Here is a 22,908-nt window from a genome sequence, read left to right on the forward strand (position 1 = left end):
TGTCATAAAGTGTGTCTCTCACCTTTGACCATCCCCAATCATTTGAGAATCGTGAATTCTCGGGATTAGGATACCTTCTATGTACTGCCCGCAACACCTCTTGCCACAAACCATTTTTTTGGTGCTTGAAGGGAATCATGCAATCTCTGTATGTGGCATGCACGACACTCCTCAAGTAAGCTATCACTTCCCTCCCCTCAAAGTCATGTAAGATATCACCAACATCAATGATAGAGTAGTACATTTGTGGAGACTCACCTCTCTCATTTCTCGGTGAGGGTGATCGAGAGCCACCTCCTAGGCAACCCCCAAATAGCCCTCGACCTCCTCGTCCTCCCGCACGACTCTCTCTCGATGCACACTACCCTCTCCCTCACTCGATGCACGTGCTTCTGCAGATGCACATACTTCTGCAGATGCACGTGCTTCGGCCGATCCATGTACTTCAGCTGATCCTTGTGCATCAGCTGATCTGTGTGTATGCATAGTGTATGGAGTACCTCTTAGTAGAGGTGTGCCAAGGTTTGGTGTTTGTGCGGCAGTGCTAGGCAAAGATGTGATAGGTGCCCCAGAAATCACACTGAAAACCTCATCTACAGTGGGAGGGCGACCAAGATAATTGGTCATCTCCCCCATGAATTGCTCCTTGTTTGGAAAACCTCCAAAAAAGCTACTAACACCTCTAGAAAACTCCGCTAAGGTATTGTTCATGCGTTCCAACTCGAGATCAGTGCTGGAAAATCCATGATTCCACATCTACACAAGAAAAATCATATTACCCTGTGCAGATAAAACATATTACATGCTACGTCTATATCTGCGTCTCTGTGTGCGTCTGTCAGCGTATCTATTTCCGTGTCTATACCTGCGTCTACACTGTCATCTGGACGCACTGACAGATGTGCATAGTCAGACCATTTTTTTCAAACTTGGTTAAAAAACGCGCAAAAAAACCTCCATAGATAACAGTCTATAGCATGTAAAGAGAGAGAGAGAGAGAGAGAAACAGACAGAGAGAGCAAACAAGATTGAGAGAGAGAATAAGAACTCACCTTCTTTGCTTGTTCCGACGGATGGCGGCTAGGTTGCAAGCTCCTTGTCCTCCTTCTCCCTTCCCTTGGTAAGTTGCTTGAATCTTCTTCTTTTCCTTGCTTTTTGGTTCTTGTTCTTTACTCTTTGGCTCTTCCTTCCTCCTATCCTCTTTTTACTCTTATTTCCTTCCCTCATTGTCTTCATGAAGTGATAAATAGACATGATTAGTGATGTCGAGCTTGAATTGCAGAAAACGCGTAAAAAATGTAAGAAAGCACTGGTTTAAAAAGAAAGCCACAACTTTTTAAAAAAAAATTTATATTTGCCTAGCGCATTTGTAAGTGCGTGTAATTGCGCGTGTATATGCATAGATAATACTTATTACATGCGCTGACAGACGCGCATTAACAATTAAACTGATTAGATGCTAGCTTTTGGTTTTTTTTGGATCAACATGACATGACTTTCCTAGTCTTTCAATATCAAAATGTTTGCCTCCATGTTGTAAGTATCATTGATTAAGCTTTGATCTATAAGTTTATGCATGGCTAGGTTAAGTGCACAACAAATGAGACATGTGAGTGTATTGATCAGTTCTCTCTCTATATATATATTGCACATGCATAAGTCAACCTTTGATCTATAGGCTAGGCATGGCTAGGTTAACTGCACAATAGATGCAACATGTGCATGTATCAATCACTTCTCTGATAATTATGTCGTATATACATCCAATCATGCCCTATCCAATCACATTTGTATAGGGCATGATTGGATGTATATAGGGCATGAAATCACATATATATAATTAGCTTTAAATGATTGGATGTATATTTGTAATACTTAGAAAGAAGTAAAGTTGGTAATGTATATCATGTCCTATACATGTATGCCCTATAAATGCATGTATATCATGTCGTATATACATGTATATCATGTCCTTATGATCCAGGTGTAATTATGTCGTATATACATCCAATCATTCCCTATCCAATCACATTTGTATAGGGCATGATTGGATGTATATAGGGCATGAGATCACATATATATAATTAGCTTTGAATGATTTGATGTATATTTGTAATACTCAAAAAGAAGTAAAGTTGGTAATGTATTCAAACAAATACTAGTTGTTAAGAGGTTTGGTCATATTTAGGGACTTTATGAGAAATGAAAAATATGTGCGTTTATTTTTGCATCTATAGGCGCGTTTATAAACGCGGATATATAGACGCGTTCTGTATACTAGTGTAAATAGACGCTTTGATACACGCACTTATAAACGCGCCCACTTTTTCGCGTGTACAATGCGCGTCTATATGGCCTTTCTCTTATAGTGTTGGTGACTATTCTATTCCTACAAAAATGAATCCATGGATGAGTCGCTTTGATCAAAATAGCTACTCTCAAAATAGCATACATATGTAGAAACAACGCATTGTAAACTATACATCAGATAGTAATATACAAGTATGCATTTCAAGTCATATAAAGTATCTAGTAGAAATTTTGAGATATGATAGCTTTTTTACTGGTCTTTATACATATATTCTTAAGGGGATACAAGAGAAAGAGGCCAGATGCTTTGATGAGCTAGTTTTTAAAGTTGAGTGGGATTGTAGCTATGGATGAAAAGATGGATGCTTTAGATGTAAATGGTATCCAAATTTGGTTCTGTTGTTAGAAGGCTAGAAGCGAGTTGGATGTCAATAGGTGTATAATAAATCATAATTAGCACCATTCAATAATGAAGCATAACAAAAGACTAGGTGTCAAGGCTTATGCCTAGTTTTGTGGTAATAGCCTACAAGGAGACTTGCAACCTTCTTGCAAGAGTGATAACGGTACTAGGAGTGATTAATATGGCTGTATCAGAAGGTTGGAAGTACAACAAATATATGGAAAGAATGCTAGATGATAATTCATTAAAAACTTAGAGTCTTGATATCCTAAATTGTTATGTATTATAAATAGTGATCATGTTCCTTGATAAAGTAAAGGGTCACACAATCTTACTCAATCAAAGGATGTGGACTCCATATAGTGGTGCATCCCAATTCTCCTAGAAAAGGATTGTCAAGATGTGGCCATTAAAATCCCATGAAAGCCACGTAAGTTGTATTAAATTTTCCATTTTAAAGGATATGGTTAATGCACATTGGTGGTGTAGTTTGATTAGACCTCTCTCATTGGTTTTATGGATTTTTGCCACATCGGTCCAAAATAGTTTGAGAATGCTATCAAATTCTTCTACTCACAAAATTTTAGGGTGTCGAACATGGTTCCAATTGGCATCATTCTTACTTGGGCTATTTGTCTTGAGCCACATCTTTATAACCAACCTTTTGAGGTTGATCTCTGATTAGAAAGAAGAAAGGCCAAGAAGCTACAAGCATATTGAACAACACCTTTATTGTTGCCAACCTCTTTATCTTGACGTTGGAGTATAATACAAACTTCTAAGCAAACATATGAGCACATGAACGTTCGTCAAAAATTGCAGTATAACCTGGTAACTAAGTTTCGTAATTGCGGGCTGTAGGGTTTCAAAATATCCCACGATTTCAAGAATGTACGCGACAAGCATGAATATGTATAGCCTATGGATCATTTTTGACAGCCAGTCCTTTGCCTGGGGTCTTTTGAACGATAAAACCTGAGTCTATGCTTACTTTGGACGAACTAGTTGATGAGTCTATGAAAGAAGTACTACTACCGACTAGCTACTGCGTGATGAGCGGGGTACCCGCCAAACATTCATCCATTGGCTGCAAGGATTGACGTCAAAAGTTATCAGTTGCAGTATTGGCGGTGTGCGTTGTTCGACTCACAGAATTTGGTGGACACGTCCGCGCGTGGCCCCTGTCAAAGGTGAATCTGGCAGACCTGCGAGGACACAAGCACATGCGTGCGTAGACACCAAAACACGTAAGCTATGAGGAGATATAAAAGCACATTAAGCCGTGGGTGGGGATTTATGAGCATGTTGTGCGCCACTTCAATCGACTGAGACGATAATCGAACTGCCAGTACGGCCAAGTTCAAGGCGTATGAGCGCAACTAAAAGAGGAGGTAGGGAGAGCGCAGGGAATCCAGAGAGACTCTCGAACAAAATTAATATAAAAGCCACTCTAAGGCGAATGAATTATGCCGATATTAACCGCTGATGAGGCCATACACAGTAGGATCAGTGAATCAGGCCAATAGTTGGTTATCGCAGTGGAAATCAAATTAAAGAAATTCTGGTGGGTGCTGCTCATGCTTGTAATTAAGACTTTAATCAGGCGGCCCTACTTCTAGAAACTAGCTAGTTAGTAGGGACGCTCGCCGATCACGTTGCCCGGGGGGTAGTACTCGCAGACGGCAAGGGTGTCGCCGCTGGCGGGGCAGGTGTAGGAGGCGCAGCCCACGGATGTCGTGGTGCGCCACACGATCTGGGTGTATTGGCCGCACATGGAGCCGCCGTCGCAGGTGTTGCTGTCGTAGTGGTAGTGAGGCTGCTCCGCCAGCCACATGCTCACGGCGTCCCCCGGTGTCCAGTTTCCGCCAGCACCGCCCCAGAATAGGTTCTCGCCGTACGGCCCGCCCGAGTGCACCATCTGGCACTGCACCTGCACCGCGTAGTTGTAGGCGTAGCTGGCCAGCTTGGCGTCCCATGTCAGTGGACTCAGCCCCAGCGCCCCCCGCGTCTCGTTCTGAGGGTCCAGATAAGCCGACGGCGAGTCCGTCATTGTTTGCGCTCGGACATTGATAATATTATGGGCATCATTCAATGCTAGCATCATAGCCGCCATCAGCATCATCTTCATCATCACCCTGATCGACAATTGCGCTAGCAGCGCTGCCACTATAGTACTCCTCTTGATGGCTATATGAAAAACATGTACCCGATCAACTGATGACTCACTCCTGATCTTGTGGTACAGCCGCCAGTAGTTAGCTGATTCAGAAGCTAGCACGGTTAATGATCGGGGCTGATGAGATGTATTATATTCTGGCCGGTGGGGGGGATACTAGCACACAAGTATTGGAAGGAGAGCCAGCAGCTCCTGCTAGTGTTGCAGCAGGAGACAAGTTAATAGTCTGTACCAGTGCGCGCATCAGCAGTAGCAGTGGGCAATATAGCTGCATGCAGAATCCTGAGCGTCGACCCAACTTAAATAGACGCTGCATACGACATGCGGCGTCTTGCAACATAATGAATAAGAGAGAGAGAGAGAGAGATTTTACTTTTCCATTTTCTGTCGTCCAACAAGCAACGTCTCCGTCCTGCGCAGCTGCCGCTGATACTAAATCAGCGTATAAGCACCTCGTTATTATTAGTCCTCTTGGCGGGCAACCCTAACGTTCATTTCTGTTTTATTGAATAGCCCAGTTGGAAAAACATTCGTGTGGCGCTGATTGTGTGAAGCTCAAAGTTAGAACTTAGCAAGTGTCTCCCGGCACTTTTTGTTCGTGCTATGACGGCTTATCAACAAGGGCGCGCAATAGCATCGCCTTTTGTTTTTTCAAAATCTTGACAGTGTGTTTGGAGGAGCTTGATTTTGGTTGCTTGCAAATGCTTATTTTTGTATCTCAAGTATTGTTTATTTCATACCCATTTAATATTGCATTTTAATGTGTGACCAATATTAAGAGAGCGTTTCTCATTAGTTAATTTGTGTTATGTTCTCATGCAAGGGTAGTACGAATCACTAACTATAATTATCGTGTCACAAACAATTAACTAAAATCTAATCAAAGTGATCTCGAAGAGCTTAATAAACAATACTGCCATGAAGAAAAAGCTCGAACCGCTTAGTTAGACACACTTTGATAGTTTATGTTTTCAAATAAAAGCTATGACTACAATGGTACACAAATAATTTTTTTTTGTTAAGGAGCAAATACTAATATATAAAATCACATAAGTGCTTTCCACATTCAACAAACATGATAATATTCAATCATCCCAATAGCTTAATCACAATAATATCTAATGATCTCAATAATGGTAAACAAGGTGCAAACATTAAAAATTTGTTTAAGACATAGTAACAAGAGAAGCACATGAATAACATATAATAAAACAATTTGTACGTTGCTCATTTTCTACAAATCATGTCAATCAAAAAGTTAGGAATTCTTCCTACTTTTTTGTATAGGCTAAACTTTTTTAGAAATTAAAGAGAATAGCCTTTTGCTTCACCAAGACTTTTGTAGTTGATATGTTATTCGTACAAACCCCATTAGAGATGTGGTGATTATAATATTCTTGGTGTATGGCACACTTTGTGGTATTGGCTGTGTTGGTAGGATAGTAATAGTATATGCAACACTCACAAAGAACTAAGCATGCTACGATAGTGGAACAATATGGACACTGTAATATTCCTCGTTAGAAAAATAAATTAGTTTAATGGAAATTTTTTTATTCCCCCCCTTATCCCTCCAGCCGACTGACGAGCTGGAGGGGTAGGGGAATAGAAGGAGCTATTAAGCTGCTTGGTGGAGCCTTATGGAGGGAGGGGGACCATGTGTGATGACATGCAAGGAGGGAAGATCCCCTCCCCTCCACTATTTAAACCGGGGGGGGCCGCTGGTAAGAAAGGAGGGAGGCTGGAGCCGTGAGAGAAAAAAAAGAAGGCTACTGCCGCCGCTTTGCCATCAGGTGATGCCATCGTTTAGAGGGAGAGAGAAGGTCGTGTAATGCTGCGTGGAGGTAAGGAGTCGGAGGCTGGATCTGTTGTGCCGTTGCCAACAAGCTTCGCCAACCCCTCTTCTTCCTCCACGTGTTAAAAATCACGAGCCCAGAAGACTTTAGAAGCTTCTTTGGAAGCTTCTAAAGCCCCCTTAGGTAGCCCCCCTTCCTGTGGGCTCCCATAACCCCTTCCAAGGTTTATAATCTCCCCCCCCCCCCCCCCCCCCCATCCCCCGATTTAAGCCCCCATTTCTAAAGGTTCCATCTAAGCCCCTTTGTTCCCCCCCGGGTTTAATTCCCCCCCCTAAAACCCTTTTGTTCCCCCTCCCCCCGGGTTTAATCCTTCTAAAGTCTTTTTTTTTTCTTTCCCCCCCCCCCGGTTTTAAACCCCCCTAGGATTAGTAAATTCTCTTTTCCCCTTAAGCCCTTCCCTTAGACTTTAGAAGGTTTCTTCCTAATCCCCTTAACCTTTTTAACCCTTCTTCAACCCCCTCATAACTCTCATTTTCCCACAACTCCCTAAGCTTTCTTTCTAATCCCCCGTATCCCCATTATTATTTTCCCCCCCGAACTTAACCATCATCATGGCCTCGGATGGTACCCCGTAAGGGAAAAATAGCCGTGAGATAAAAGATAGGGAGGGAAAGAAAAGGGGAGTGAAAAGAAGGAGTGAAGGAGGAAGAGTGGGAAAAAGACAAAAGAAAGGGAAAGAACGAGAAGACGGTGGACTTCCAGAAGAAAGAGGAAAAGGCTATCTCTCATTCGAACTACGATGCCGTCGAAGAAAGCCCAAGGTGTAGCTGCGGGAGGGTCATCCCCCTGTATCCATGTGGATATCTCACCTCAAAGCCAGGTTTTTTTTCTTCTTGGCTTTAACTCGGATTTAAGTCGATCATGCAAAGGAAAAATGTTAAGAATAGGATATATTTGTTCGAGTTATTTGTAACAAAGGAGTTTAGCTTAGGAATGACAATGTATAGAACTTAGCTTTCTTCAAATTGCATCAAGCGTTATAAATTACCAGCAAGATTATCCATTTACTATAGTAATCTATTTTAGTTAAATCCTACGGTGTAGAAATTATATCTTGCACCATTAGTCTTATTCCTTTCGCAACGAATCATGGTAAATGGCTAAATTCATGAAAGGTTTCTTTCGATGCTCAAATTACTAGGGAATTATCTTTGCTAGTTGCACATCTTAGCAAGGCAATTGTTGTTATTTGGCATGAGTTCATCTTTAAAGAAAACAGAAGTTAAATGATAGGAATTAACAAGTATAAAAATAGATATACGAACTCATTTGGAAAGAAAATGTAATGGGGAATTGCTGGATGACACTCTATTAATACTTTTCCCTTGCTATTTGAGAACTTGGGGACTAATAAAGTGGGTATACACCAATTTCACAGCTAGGCCTTTTTGTCCCAAGGAGTATTGTCACTCTTTGTATCACCTTGGCATTAGGCTATATGCCAAATTAAACTCTATTGGTTGGGAGAGTAAATTGTCACGAGGATAGTAAAACCGTGACAAGACGATTAATATTACCTTCCAAAAGATAACTGAACCAATCTAAACATAGAAACATTCATACCCTAAACACTTGATTACTTTCCTTACCGTAGGGACAATAAATTCATAAAGATAAGAAACTAGGGTTTGTCCCTAAGGTTCTTAAAAAAAGAAACCCTAGGCCTGACATACGTCAGCTTAAAGAATCTAAATAGATTATTCCATCGCAGGACTTGCGCGACATGTATGAAATCATTTAGTCTTGTGATTGATTCACAAGGGAAAAGGGTAAAAACCCTCATCAAGGATGACAGATCCCTACGCAAGTTATCTTGCAAAAAAAGACGTATTTTTGGATATCCTTCTAAATAAAGAGAGTTGTAAACCAGAAACTAGCATATCTAAGGCACTTTAGGGATTAACCAAATTGGGTATGTCCTACACCGGAGTGTAAGAGATCTTGCCAAGTTACAAGACACCTTGGGAACGAGTGCTGATACACTCAAAAAGGAAAGAACACTTCCTTAGCAGTTTGCCAAACAACTCGGTTGATTAACGGAAATGTTTGTGCTTACTAGAGATTTTAGAGCTCTGTTTGAAATATAAATTACAAATTAAATGAGTACCTATACTTCAGGTTAAAGGCTGAAGGGAGAGGCAGCTTCAGTTACCCCCGACTGCCTGCCTGACCCTAACCAAGGGGGTTGTTGACCGCGCCGGGAACGTGGACCGAACCCGCCGCGAGAGGTCTCTTCATTGAGTTCTACTTGGAGCAGGAGGATGCTTGGGTGCCAGGGGGGCTCTGGCCGTAAATCCCTCGCCTTCTGGGTCCTGCACAAGAGGCTAACGTGACTCGGGATTGGATCTTGAGGCCCGCATACTAGTTGACGGGCGGAAGCTTGGAATAGTGATCCCTGGAGATTACTGAATAGCCTTCGGGCAGATTATGGACAAGCCTACGGGCGGAACTCCTTGTATTTCAAAGATAAAATGAAGAAATGTTAAATGAACTTGCTTGATGTTGTTTTTCTATGTCACGTGATAAGATTACGTGAAGGAACCAGTGCTTAACATGGTTAATTAAAGAAGCTGATTGTTATATGTCAAATTAATATTATATGTTGTAAATATCACTGATTAAGCTTTGATCTATAAGTTTATGGATGGCTAGGTTAAGTGCACAACAAATGAGACATGTGATTATATTGATCAGTTCTCTCTCTCTCTCTCTCTCTCTCTCTATATATATATATATTACACATGCATAAGTCAACCTTTGATCTATAAAGTAATATCTTGCTTGCTCTCTCTTAGTTGGCAATTTGTTTCCTTTTGGAAGCATTTGTGATAATAACCTACATATATTTTTAAAATTGAGTTAAAAAACCACCAACATATATTTGTGTCTGATTTCAAAATAGAATAATTAATATTATGATTCATAAGCCAAACTTAATTGATATCTACTTCAATAACACATTCAAACTAACATTACTCCATCCATAAATTGTTTGCAAGTTAAGTATCTCGAGGGACGCATGAAGAACGGAGTACGTACAACCTTCATACAACGTAGTAGATGACGCTACGTATAGTGGGTCATCTAGCTTCGTAGAGTGATCTTCTCCTCGAACCGGTTGCGAAAATAGATCGTGTACCGTGTTGTCCAAAATCTCATCCTCTACAACTTGATGGGGCATTTCATGAGGCCTACTATCATGGTCATCAGTCTCCACTCTTCTTGAAGACTCTGCCTCCTCGCGTCGACATTTTGTAGCCTCTTGACACCTGGGAGGGAGCATCTGAGGATGTGGCATCGCATCCTACTCAACCACAAAAGGGAGTTACATGTACGTTGATATATATTGAGTAACATAGAGTAACAATCTAAGTGTTAAAAACAATGAATACTGGTGATTTTTCTCGGTCCCATTCTCTATACATGCTGAGGTGTGACATTGCAACTCAACGTGCTTGAAAAACACACCCTGGACAACGATCACACATGCATTTAATTTTTCATCGTAGCCATGCATCTTGATTATGAAGACGTAATGTTTCATCTGCACTTGAGGATGTGCTCATTGACTCATCAGCATGCACCGCACTAGGTTATGACGATGACATGATTAAACCTAATTCATGACAACATCAATTTTGTTATTAATATGTTTACATAAAAACTTCAAGGCGTACTAATTATTCTAAGATCTCAATTTTATAACACAAAACTTATCCTAAATACATAAAAACTTATGATAAGAACTTACTATCAAAACTTATCTTAAATACAAAAACTTATGATAAAAATGCAAGCGTACTAAATGCGCGTCTATACCTGCGTCTAACTACGCGTCAAACTATGCATTCCCTGCGTTTTTTGTGCGTTCTAAAGCTCGAGTTCAGCCGACATGCACTCTACCTCCACTAGTCTCTCCATGACTCACCTCCTCATGACTCACCTCTTCTTTTACTTCAAAGAGACAAGAGGGGAAAGAAAAAAGCCAAGGAGAGGAAGAAAGAGAGAACAAGAGGAACAAGAGGCAAAGAGAGGAGACAACAAGCAGCAAGCATCAAGGGAGAACAACTCACCAAGGAGAGGAAGAAGGGGAAGGAAGCATCGCTACCACCCGTTCACACCAAAGACCCAAGGTGAGTCCTCTTTCTCTCTCTCTCTCTCTCTCTCTCTCTCTCTCTCTCCCTCCCTCCCTCCCTCTCTCTCTCTTTTTTTGTATTAGGATCTATGATTGAAGTTCTTATATCACCAATAAATCATGGATGGCGATTGTCGGATTGAGAGCAGTCGACTTAGCGCATTTGATAGCGCGTGTAGATTTCAGTGCAGATGCAGACATAGACGCAAAGCTATGTTTGTTGTCACCGCGTCTGCAGTCGCGTCTCCAATCGTGTGTATTCTGCATCTCAGACGAGAGAATACATGCGCTCTGCCCAGAAGCTTTGACTTCAGAGACGCGTCTGAGAGCGCGTCTATTCTGCATTTGAGACGCGAATATACACGTGCTCGCCTAGAAGCTTTGACTTTTGGGACGCGTTTGAGAGTACATCTATTTTGCATCTCAGACGCGAATATATACGCACTCTAACCAGAAGGTTTGACTTCAAGGAAGCGTCTTAGAGCGCATCTATTCTGCATCTCAGACGCGATTATACACGCACCAGCTCTGATAAAAAAAACAAATTTTTATTTCTTAAATTGTATGAATATGTTACACAATAGTACAGTTTACACAATACTGCAGTTTAGCAAATTTATCTTATTCCTATCTTTTATTTGCAGATGTAACATCCTGGTTCATCTAGCAATGACCCAGATTTGGACTGCATGAATGATACATTGGGCTTGTTCAGCGGAGGGGTCAATGCTTTTTTTGGAGGTTTTTCTTGTAATAAAGACTTCTCCCACAGTAGACGAGGTGTTCAGCGTCATGTCTGGAACACCTTTGACGTCTTTGCCTAGCACTGCTTGCCAAACACCAAATGTCCAAACTCCAATTGCAGGTACTCCACGTGCAGCGCCTATACATGCATCGGCTGAAGCATAAGCGTCAGCTGATGCACGTGCATTTGCAGAAGCACATGCATCCAGTGAGGCAAAGGGTAGTCGACAGAGAGGGAAGAGGGAGAATCGAGGGGGAGGACGAGGCTTGTGTGGGGGTTGTTTAGGAGGTGGCGAGTGATCACCCTCACTAGAAGATCACGTAGAAGAGCCAGTACACCAGTACTATAGAGTTACAGATACTTGTGGCATCTTCCATGATTATGAAGGAAGGGATGTAATGGTGTACATGATGAGCGTCGTGCATGCGATGTATAAAGATTGTTTCATTTACTTCAAGAATCAGAAAAGCGGCTTGTGGCAGGAGGTGTTGAGGACACTCCACAGGAGGTAACCAAATCCTAAGGGTCAGCGATTCTCGAATGATTGGGGACACACAAAAGTGAGAGATTTGCTTCACAACAAAAGATCCCACCTCATGACACGTGCCAAGGAGTCACTACTGAGACAGGAGGAGGGGCGTGGAGCCTATAGCCAACCACCTATGTGCCATTGCATAGAGTGGAAGAAAGCCAAGAAGAAAGGAGCAGAGAAAGTGAAGAGTCGCTAGCATGCAGAGGTGTGACGCATCCAAATGGAAACCATGGGATCATCACATTACAGATCGGGTGGCAGAGAGTTGTGGGAGGTAGAGTTTGTAAGTATATTTTGATTTCTAGTTTTTTAAAATTTATATTTTTTTCAATTCTTTATATAATTTATTCTAATACATTGTGTCTCATAATTATTTGTATATATCATAATTGTTTTGCAGACTACTATCGTTAGTAGAATACCTACTCCTAGAGAGGTAGGTTACCATCGAGGCCATAACCGTGTAGCCACATGGCTTCACTTCTATGAGGAGCAATACAACTGGGCTATGAGGATTCGACAGCCAGAGGAGGTATGTTTTTCTTACTTTCTTATTAAAAGTATAGCTAATTATAACTTTTTCTTTGCAATTGTACGTAAGCAACCTTGATCTTTTGTGTATGTAGGCGAACCGCGATGTGGAGCATAGAGAGGACGGGGATAGCGATGCTAGTAGCGATGGTGGTGCTAGCGAATATGTTTCTTCTTCAGATTCGTAGAGGAGCACCATACCTCCTCTATGGCCTTGTTTCCTTGTACATCTATTATCCATCTTTGAGCCTACTGCTTGCGGCCATGCTTTAGGTCGCAAGCACTTAAACTCCCCATGTAAGTGCGTTTTATATATAATGAATACATGGATTTTTATTTTCAATTCTCGTGCCTTCACATCCATTGTGTTTTTCCCAAATGCACAATTTGATGTATGGGAGGGGAGAAAAGAAACCACAGAGCATGTGGTTATAAATAAAAAAATTTATTTTCTTATGTGCTTGTATTCATGCGTATATATGCGCGTCTAAAGTGCGTCTACTATTGGTGCGTGTGGATTTTCTCATACATGCAACTATAGACACGAAATGGTAGACGCACAAATAGATGGGCTTATAGATGCGCCTGTAAGATTTTCTGTCAATTCAAAAATCGCATCTAAAAGTGCATCTAAGAGGCCTTTTTGTTGTAGTGTTCGATCTATGCTCAACTTCTTACAATGTGTGGCCTATAGTCCTTGTCAACTACAATATCCCTCCATGGATTTTTACAAAGAAATGACATCTCATCCTTAGCTTGCTCATTCCCGGCCGCTACAAAGTCAAAAATATGTACATGTATCTTCATCCATTAGGCAATGAGCTTTAGATTTGGTGGGAGGAGGCGGGTCACCGTGGAAGATATGAGCAAGGGTGATGGTGGATGGTCCACCAATATTCGAGTCATTCTCATGTGGACCATGCATGATATTTTGAGAAATATCTACCCACAAACATGCTCACGATACAAATCCACCTTCTTGTGCATCTTTTAGATAAAGTGGAGACTGCTGGACCTGTGCATACGCAATGGATGTTCTTCCTGGAGCTCTTCATGAAAACCGTAAAAGGCTTTGTGCGACAACGAGCTCGGCTAGAAGGTAGCATGGTTGAAGGTTGCTTGGTTTCTGAGGAGTTAGCGCATATTTCAGAATGGCTACCAACACTGGATTCAGAAAATAGTATGCTATGGTCGTTGAAGGACGATGATAGATTGACCAAAGATGTGGTGGTTGGAAAAGGGATAGAAAAAAGAATGGATGCTACAATGGAGGAGAATGTGAATCGCTTTTGTATGTTGTATCATGTCTCCATGGAGATATGGCTCACTAGATATGAGCAAGCTAGGAAAGATTGGGAAGAAACGCGATCTGAATTTCATTGTAGTACGTGCCATCGACCAATTCGATATCCCGAGGGCATGGAGGAGATGCCGTGGTTTATGTCAACTCGATGGTTGCATGGAGCTTTGACCGCAGTATCTCACGAAGGAGTAGAGGTCTCAACCAAGGAGTGGGAATTCTCGAGGAGATATAGTCCAAAGGTGATGAGGTGTTTAGGGTTTGTTGTATCTATATTTTATATGCGACAACTAATTGAGTGTTTCAATGTAGAAGAAAAAATATATAGTGTGGCATGGTCGCACGAACGTCATTTTCGGTGCATGGAGTGTATCAATAAAATGTGCTCCACAACAGATTGTGGTATCATGGCAAAGTTCGAGTAAGAGAGCCAACGACGAGCAATGGATCCAAACACGGTTAAAGATGAGATTGAGTATTTTGGGAACTTGCAAAGTATTATCACGATGGATTACTGTAGCTTCTCCATGATCCTATTCGATGTGCAATGGTTCAAAGTGGTACTTGAAGGAGTTGGAGTAACAGTTCCACGAGGTCCATCTAGATTTCTCAAAATAGATTCCGAAAAAAGATGGATGGATTTGCATTACACGTTTGTGTTGTCGGTCCATTGTGAACAAGTGTAAAAGCTCATATTTTTTTTAATTGTATTACGAGATGGTACATTTCACAAAAGTTAAATCTCTCTTGTACTTAATTTTGAACAGGTAATTTTCTATCAAAACCTCTGAAAACCTCGATGGTGATATGTTATACCTTCAGCTCCTCGAAGTGCATGCGTGCGTATATGTGACACAGAAATGGATGCACACAAGGCACTTAAGAGTGCGGCCTCAAAGCCCGAGAGAGTGGCTAGATGCGAATGACTGGCGCCGACTCAGGGAGGAGGCTATAGATTCTCTAGGACGTTGGAGACATCAGTACGAGGAGGCCAGGGCACGACTGGAGGCAGGAGTGGTCCATCATCTTGGGAGTGGTGGCCACATGACATATATGGAGTCATTTGTAATTTTTTTCTTTTATTTTGCTTACTTATTTTTTTGCAATATCCCTTGTACTGACAATCGTGTTTCTAATAGTTGTATTTTCTTTCTTTATAGCATTCCATTACAAACTGCAATCCCATCGGCCTAAAGACTCGATATGTAGAGAAACACGGTCTCACTGCATTGATTGACCGATTGTATGGACAATGCGGTCCTGTAAGTCACTCATCTTTCTGGTTGGTGGTTACTAATTTTAATTAAAATGCATTATTGTATGATGGACTGATGTGTAGTTGTTTCTTTTCTTGCAGAGTCCATTCGATGCTCCTTTGCGGCGGGATGAACTTTCAAATGGCGAGGATCTATAGCTCGCCCTTGGCTCCGTGGAGCACACATGCTCTTCTTTTTTTGTCATGTGATTTGTGTAGGCATTTTCTATGCAGTATGTATCTTGCCATGATTGTACCGTTGCTTTCATTACTACGTGATCTTGTATTTATTTTATGTATTAGTCTTATGATTCAAGTATACTTTTCCTTCATTTAGACGATCATTGTACACATTATTGAAACTCTTTTGGATGGCCTAAATAAAGCACATAGTGCTATTTATGGCAGGGCAGCCCTACCATTAAAAAAAAAAAATTTCCCTCTTATCATCGCTATTAGCATCACAAATTTACTGCATGCATTGCTATTAGCATGGCAAAGCGTTGCTATCATCGTCGCTATCAACGTCACATTTGCGACGCTGATAGCGATACAAATAGCGGCGTTCATAGTGACTATTCTATGGTGTTGTTAATACTGACTTTTTTGCGACGACGAAAAAAAATATTATGATTATTTTTGCCGCTTTGAATGTCGATATAAGACCTATATCTTGTAGTGAAGTTAATTTGGTTTGAGGTAAATTATCACCAAACTCATTGGCTTGCCGATTTTACTCATAATGATAGTAGAAAATATAGATGTAATTCATAAAATCACAAGATGAAGTATCTAAAAATTTTAGTGATTCAAGAGGTGTAATGTGTCCACTTGTATCTTCAAGACAAGTCTTAGCAGTCCATCGGAAAGGGTGTCTAGAAAGATCCGCCCGGCACTCCCATGGAATGTTACGGGGTTTGCAATCTAGGGCTTTCCACGTCTGCCATGTAGTGGAAGTATTCCGGCCGTTTCCACTTAGGATCGACTTGAATTAGGGTTTTCCTTATTGGTCATTTTCTAACAGTAACTAGCGTCGGACCCAAGCGAACTACTTTACATAGAAACGCCAGGTCTGAAGTGGATTCACGCTGCACTTGGTTCAAAGAGAATGGGAAACGAGAGGAATGCAAAGCTCAACCTCTCTGCCATAAGGCATAACTCTAAAATAATGTAAATCGGGATTAACCCTAGGTCAACGCTCTTGTTGTTCGTGTCCTTTGACGATCATCCCGCTGTTCCTCGTGATTTGAGAAAAGTTCTCGGCCAACCAAGACCACCCATCTGTAGGATGGACCTATGGCCCATACTCCGCACTTTCCTCGGTTGTTTGAGTTATTTAATTACCTAACACATTAGTTAGACATGTAACAACCAGCTTCTTTAATTAACCCGTTAGGCACTGGTTCCTTCACGTAATCTTATCACTCGACAAAGAAAATCAATGTCAGACAAGTTCCTTATTAACAAGTTATTATATTTATCCCTTAAATACAAAGAGTCCAACTTGTAGGCTTATCCACAATCCGCCCGAAGGCTATCCAACAATCCACAGGGATCACTATTCCAAGTTTCCGCCCGTAGAATAGTATGCAGGCCTCGAGATCTAATCCCGAGTCACGTTAGCCTCTTGTGCAGGACCCGGAAGGCAAGGGATTTACGGCTAGAGCCCCCCTGGCACCCAAGCGTCCTCCTGCTCCAAGTAGAGCTCAACGGAGAGACCTCTCATAGCGGGTTCGGTCCACTTTCCCGGCGCAGTCAACAACCACCTTGGTTAGGGTCAGGCAGGCAGTCGGGGGTAACTAAAGCTGCCTCTCCCTTCAGGACTTCAACCTGAAGTATAGATATCCATTTATCTTTTAATTCATTGATCAAACAAAGCCAAACAATGCTCTAAAATTTGTAGCAAGCACAAACATTTCCATTGGTTGTTTTTGTTGGCAAACTACTAAGGAATGAATCCTTCCTTTCGAATGCGTCCAACACTCGATTCGGGATAACTTGCACTTGTGAAAATCCCCTATACCCTGGGTTAGGGCGTACCCTATTAACCCGACTTGGTCAAACCTTAAGTTTATTGTTTGGTCATTAGTTTCCAAACAATCTTCCTTACTCAAGAAGGTTGCTAAATTAGGATGATTATTCATCCTCTTGCAAGGTAACTTGCATAAGGACATGCCAACTTCATTATGAGAACTTGGCCATTCCCTTGTGATCCAATCACAAGATCATATGACTCCGCACTTGTTGCGCAAGTGCTGCATCAAACTATGAGACTATGGAGTCATGAAACAATCTGTTTCAGGTTCTTTACGCTGACCCCGTTAGACCTAGGGTTTCCAAGCTTCATCTTTGTAAGATTCTCAGGGACAAACCCTAGTTCCTTTTACGATTACTATTCACTGTCCCTACATTTGGTGAATGTGGGCAAGTATTAAAGTTATAGGCGTTTCTTGGAATTTAACTCATTCCCAACGAATATTTCGCAGCTTAGGTGTTTTACGTTTATATCAATTTGGTTAACTCTAGAAGATAATTTCGAGATTACTTCCACATGATTTGTGGTCTATGCGTAAGTTGATTTTTCAATCCTAAACTTTATCGATTTGAGGTTAGGTTAATTCCAAATAATCTTCCTACACTTTGCGAACAAAATTCATGCTAAACAAGCAACCTTTTACTTAATAATTTATGCTGTTGACAAACAATATTTTCCTAGAGTTTATGCATCATAAGAATCATTTTATGCTTGCACTTTCCATGATGGTTCATTGCAAAGAGGATATGGATTAATAGTACGACTTGCAGTTTATAATTCTAGGCTTAATCAAAGTATACTATTTCAATGGGTAATAATCTAATCTTATAATTCATTTCAATGCATAAGCTATTTGCTAGAAATGCTTTTGTGCTTTCTTAATTCGCTTGTTTCATTTAAACGTATTGATGACTAAGTTCCTTCCTCGTGAACAACTAGGACAAGAATATATTCTATTTCTAACAATTAACCTTGCATGATTGAATTACAACAATATCAAATAAAAATTAGGAAGGAAAACCTGGGTTTGGGGTGAGATATCCACATGGATACCGGGAGATGACCCTTCCGCGGTTGCGCCTTGGACTTTCTTAGGAGGCATCGCAATTGTAGTCCTTCGGACGTGGAAGCAGCTCTACACTCCTTTTCGGAATTCCACCGTCGCTCCCTTGCACTTCAATACTCTTCTTTTTTTTCGAGTAAGGGGGAAAAACCAAAGTCCCAAGGGTATTTTGAAAAGGGCAAGGAACGGCTAAGGGGTTTAACCACGAGGAGGGGGTAGTAAGACCTTTTAAAGCCTTAGTACTTTTGGGGGGAAAAGGGACTTTTAAAGCCCAAGAAAAAGGGCTTATAGGTGGTTAAAGCACGGGGAGGTGAAACAGTTTAAGCACGGGGGGTGAAAGGGCTTAAGGTTTAAACTCGGAGGGGGGGTGATAATAGGCACAATTAGGGCCCTTGGAGGGTTTTACGATACGGGGGGTGAAAGGGGTTTCAAGAGATAAAACACGGGGGGAAAAAAGAGAGGGTTCAAAGCCCATAAGAAGGGCCTTAAAGATTCAAAGGGATAAGACATGGGGGGAAAAAAGAGAGGGTTCAAAGCCCATAAGAAGGGCCTTAAAGGTTCAAGGGATAAAACACGAGGGGAAAAAAAAAGAGGGTTCAAAGCCCATAAGAAGGGCCTTAAAGGTTCAAAGGGACAAGACACGGGGGAAAAGAAAAGAGGGTTCAAAGCCCATAAGAAGGGCCTTAAAGGTTCAAGGGATAAAACACGGGGGGGGGAAAAAAGAGGGTTCAAAGCCCATAAGAAGGGCCTTAAAGGTTTAAATCATGGGGGTAATAAGCCCAAAAGAAGGGCTTAAGGGTTAAACCGGGGTTCCAACACCCATGGGAGAGGAGGCTTAAAATACGTGGGTAGTAATACAAAGGGTTTTAAAACCCACAAGAAGGGGGGTGAAAGGGGCTAAGGTTTTGAAGCCCATAAGAAAGGGCTCAAAGGCTAAATCCGGGGGGGGGGGGGGGGGGGGTTTAATGAAAGGTTTTTACAAGGCACATGAAGGGGGGGTGAAAGGGGGCTTATGAAGCTCCCTTCTAGAAGCTTCTGGAAACTTCTACGTTTCCAAGGGGGGAGTATAGTCGGCATTGACGTAGGCCCTCAACGGTGGGGCGTCTCCATGGCGGCGGCTAGTTCACGCTCTGCAGCAGCTCTCGGACATCCTCCCCTCTCTCAAGGCCTTCTCTTCTCACATCCCGTCGTATTTCAGCATCGTCTGCTTTCCCTCTCTTCAACCCACCGTATTTCAGAATGCCCCCCTCTCACCTCACGATGCTTGCAGAGTGCCGTCCCGCGTGCCTCATCACAGCTGCCTTGCCTGTTTAAATAGGGGAGGGGATGATCCTCCCTCCCCTAATGTGTCGACGCACCATGGCAGCTGGAAGCATCGAGCTCCACCAAGGAGCTTTGTCATGCTTTCTATTCCCCTCCCCTTCCAGCACGATAGTCAGCTGGGGAGGGGAATAAATTATTTTCTGCCATTATTTCTTTAAAAGGAATTATCCCCATAATTATCCTACCCTTAAGAGGGTTTCCTATGCGAATGGTCTATTTATCCTTTTTGGAGTTGATACAAGAGGCTTGTGAAGAATGAAATAGGTTTCATATATGAAAGCTAGAGCAGTCTTGGATTGATGCTGCATATATAGGGATGTATATAACAAATGAGACTTTGATTGCCATTCATGGCATTCAATGTTGGCAAACATTTATAGGTTCAAATTGTGATTTGTCAAATTTTAAAACTCTTTGGATATATTACACATGTGCACAACCAAATGAGCAAAGAACCACATTGGATCCAGAGGTTAAAAGCTATGTTTTTATTCGCTACTTTTATGAGTAGCAAGGGTATCACAACACTTGAGATTATAGTGAGAAGAGGCATTACTTTTTATGAGATGAGAAGTTGGTATGGAAACCATTTCTAGATATGCTTTAAACGCTACATCATCCTCAGTTTGCTGAGTATGGCATGGACTAACCAATTATGTGTTTGCAATGCCTCTCGTCTCTCTTCACAAAAGGACTGTAGAAGAGCACAAGGACACAGAAATTCCTGAGACTGATCTATGATTCCTCCACTGAGAGAAGACACAAAGATGGTTGTGCTAGTCTTGATGCCAGATCCTATGAAGATCACCAACCTTGGCAGCTGACAGACTCGATTGCTCGCAGGATAAGCTGAAGTTGCACGCGATACTCCATTAATGTTGTTGAATAGAACCCTCATCGTTGTCAGATCTCATACTTTTCCTCGTGCTTGATTAACCTGTGCATTCTTTTGGCCTGAATATAGAGCTCGCCAATTCTTCATCGCAGATTCATCACTTCATGATGTCGACCTCCTCTTCGACTTCAGCTCATCGTAATGCGCCTTCTCTTCTTCAGCCAACCATCATCGTCCTTTGTCACCCCCACATTCATCCTTTCAGTCCGCCGATTGACTAACGTCAATTTAGCTTCAGGACCACGCAACACTTCTCCTTCGTCTTTTCTGAGCTTGCCGAAGTCCCTCGATTCTCCTCTGTTATAGTAAACGCTGATGCTTTTTCTCAATTGTTCTCCTTTCCCTTTGTCAGCTACGTCGTATGCAACATTCCAACTTCGTTGTCTTCAGCAATATCATCCATCATACCAATATCGTCATCTTCCACGTTCACCTTTTAGGACCTCGTCTTCTACGGAAGCCACGTTCCTCTTCTTCGACAGCAGGTCTTCTGTTCAATCCCCTCTACAGCAGCATCAACACATAGAATTCGACTTTCACAGCTTTCTCCTCCTTCATCTCCTCTTAAATCTGCCTTTTTTCCCTTGATTCATCCTGTTCTCCTTTGTTTGTGCGTGTGAAGTCCCCCAATTGATTACCACCAATCCTGTTCAGACCACACCCTCTTGCTTTCATCTTTCCAATGCCGTTTTTCTCTCTTCCTCTTCAATAGCTCCACTCAACTCTGCACACCTTTGCATCCGCTTCAGCTCTTCCTCCCTTCGGACTAGAAAAGCAACCCCTTTCTTTCTCTCATCATCTTCCATTCTGCTTCCCTCCAAAAAGCCCTCTTTCAAAATTAGTCCTCCCTTGCTTTTTCTTTCGGCTCCTCTATTCCTCCCCCATCATATACAACCAAGGTACCACTATTGTAGATGCCTAGAGAAGATATAGCAACAGAAAAAGCTGACTGTGATGGTAACATGTGGGCAAATTGAAGGTGGGATCTAACACTCCATCAACATCAAAGAAGAGAGCACCTCGAATATCAGAAACCTTGTATTCTTGAAAATATCCCTTTTCTCATTTGGCATGTACCAAGATGCATTCAACACCTTTCACAAATTGAAGCCTAAAATTCTTTCCTTCATGACATAGGAGACCTCTTATGAACCCTTCATTAAAACTCTGATGAATCTTTCGTGAGGTAAAGTTTACTTGCCTGCCAGCATAATGGAAAACTCTCACAACACTATATGATTTACTGAGAGTTTCTAACAACAAATCATGGCTGGCTATTTGTGGCAATCCTTCTCTCTAGTATACTGCCCACACAGAACAAAAATGCAAACATAACAACTAAATATGTACAAAGTAACAAATGTCACACACACAACATTTTGGTGGATTCCACACCTCGGATGTGCAGCAGTACGACAACACTAATGTCTAAAGTGGTATTGTCTCTGTAGATCTATAAGAGGCCACACTCTAGATTTTTTTACATGATGTGCATGTAGCGCCATGATAAGCTGAGCAGCAAAATTCTAAAGAAAGAGTATTGGTCTAGGACATGAGAGACTCACAATCGCCGCAGAAAGTGTATTGGTCTTGATCTTTAGCAGTTCATGACTCATTCATACTGTTTCTTCCTTCTTCTGATATGAACATAAGCTAATACATTTATAATCCTTACCATGAGAGCTATCAATACATTTATAATCCTTACCATGATTGCTAGGATTTGACAGGGTCCTTATATCAAACAACTTGAATGACTTGACTTCAAGTTTGGACTCTTATCACTCTTGTACTATCAAAAGATCCCCAACTGTGATGATAGTCTAGAAGACCCAAAAGTTGCGAGTGAGAGTGTCTCAAATAATCGTGAACTAAAGGCCTTTTTGAGCTATTCATGAAGATTAAAAAAACCATAATTTTGAGTGAGTTGACATTGTTTTTCTCCTAGTTTTGAAGATTTATCTTGTTCATGTCTAAAAGGCACACTTCAAGTTTTCTACTATGGGTGTACTTCAGGAAAGATTCTTGAATGCAAGATTGATGCTGTGTGAATTATGAAGCTCTAATAACAAAATATGTTTGCACACACCTTGAACTCTTCATACCTAAACATGAACATGCTCATCTAAGATGAATTGATGTATTGTGATTCTTTTTGCTCCATGTTTCTACCTTGAGTTGAGTGTTCTTCATCATCCTTTCCTTCCATCTCGCAAAGCATCCTTGCGGCGAGTGACTTCACAAACTCCCACACGAGTCCCATACAACAATGGTGGAGTAGAAAAAAGGCATGTGTAATCATTAAGGTTTCATGATCTCTCATTGACTAAAATCCAATTTAGAAATAAC

At 41.6% G+C, this 22,908-nt stretch overlaps 1 protein-coding gene across 1 annotated transcript; it reads right to left on the reverse strand.

Annotated features, from left to right (window-relative positions):
* Positions 1-4,343: 4,343 nt before the first annotated feature.
* LOC148031478 (pathogenesis-related protein 1-like) lies at positions 4,344-4,826 on the reverse strand. Its single transcript, XM_087685573.1, has one exon. The coding sequence runs from the start codon at positions 4,824-4,826 to the stop codon at positions 4,344-4,346; it is 483 nt and encodes a 160-aa protein (XP_087541699.1).
* Between the last annotated feature and the right edge of the window lie 18,082 nt (positions 4,827-22,908).

This window comes from Lygodium microphyllum, chromosome 9 (genome assembly GCF_053477565.2).
Source record: "Lygodium microphyllum isolate KBCC chromosome 9, Lygodium_microphyllum_v1.1.10, whole genome shotgun sequence".
Taxonomy (NCBI): Eukaryota; Viridiplantae; Streptophyta; class Polypodiopsida; order Schizaeales; family Lygodiaceae; genus Lygodium; species Lygodium microphyllum.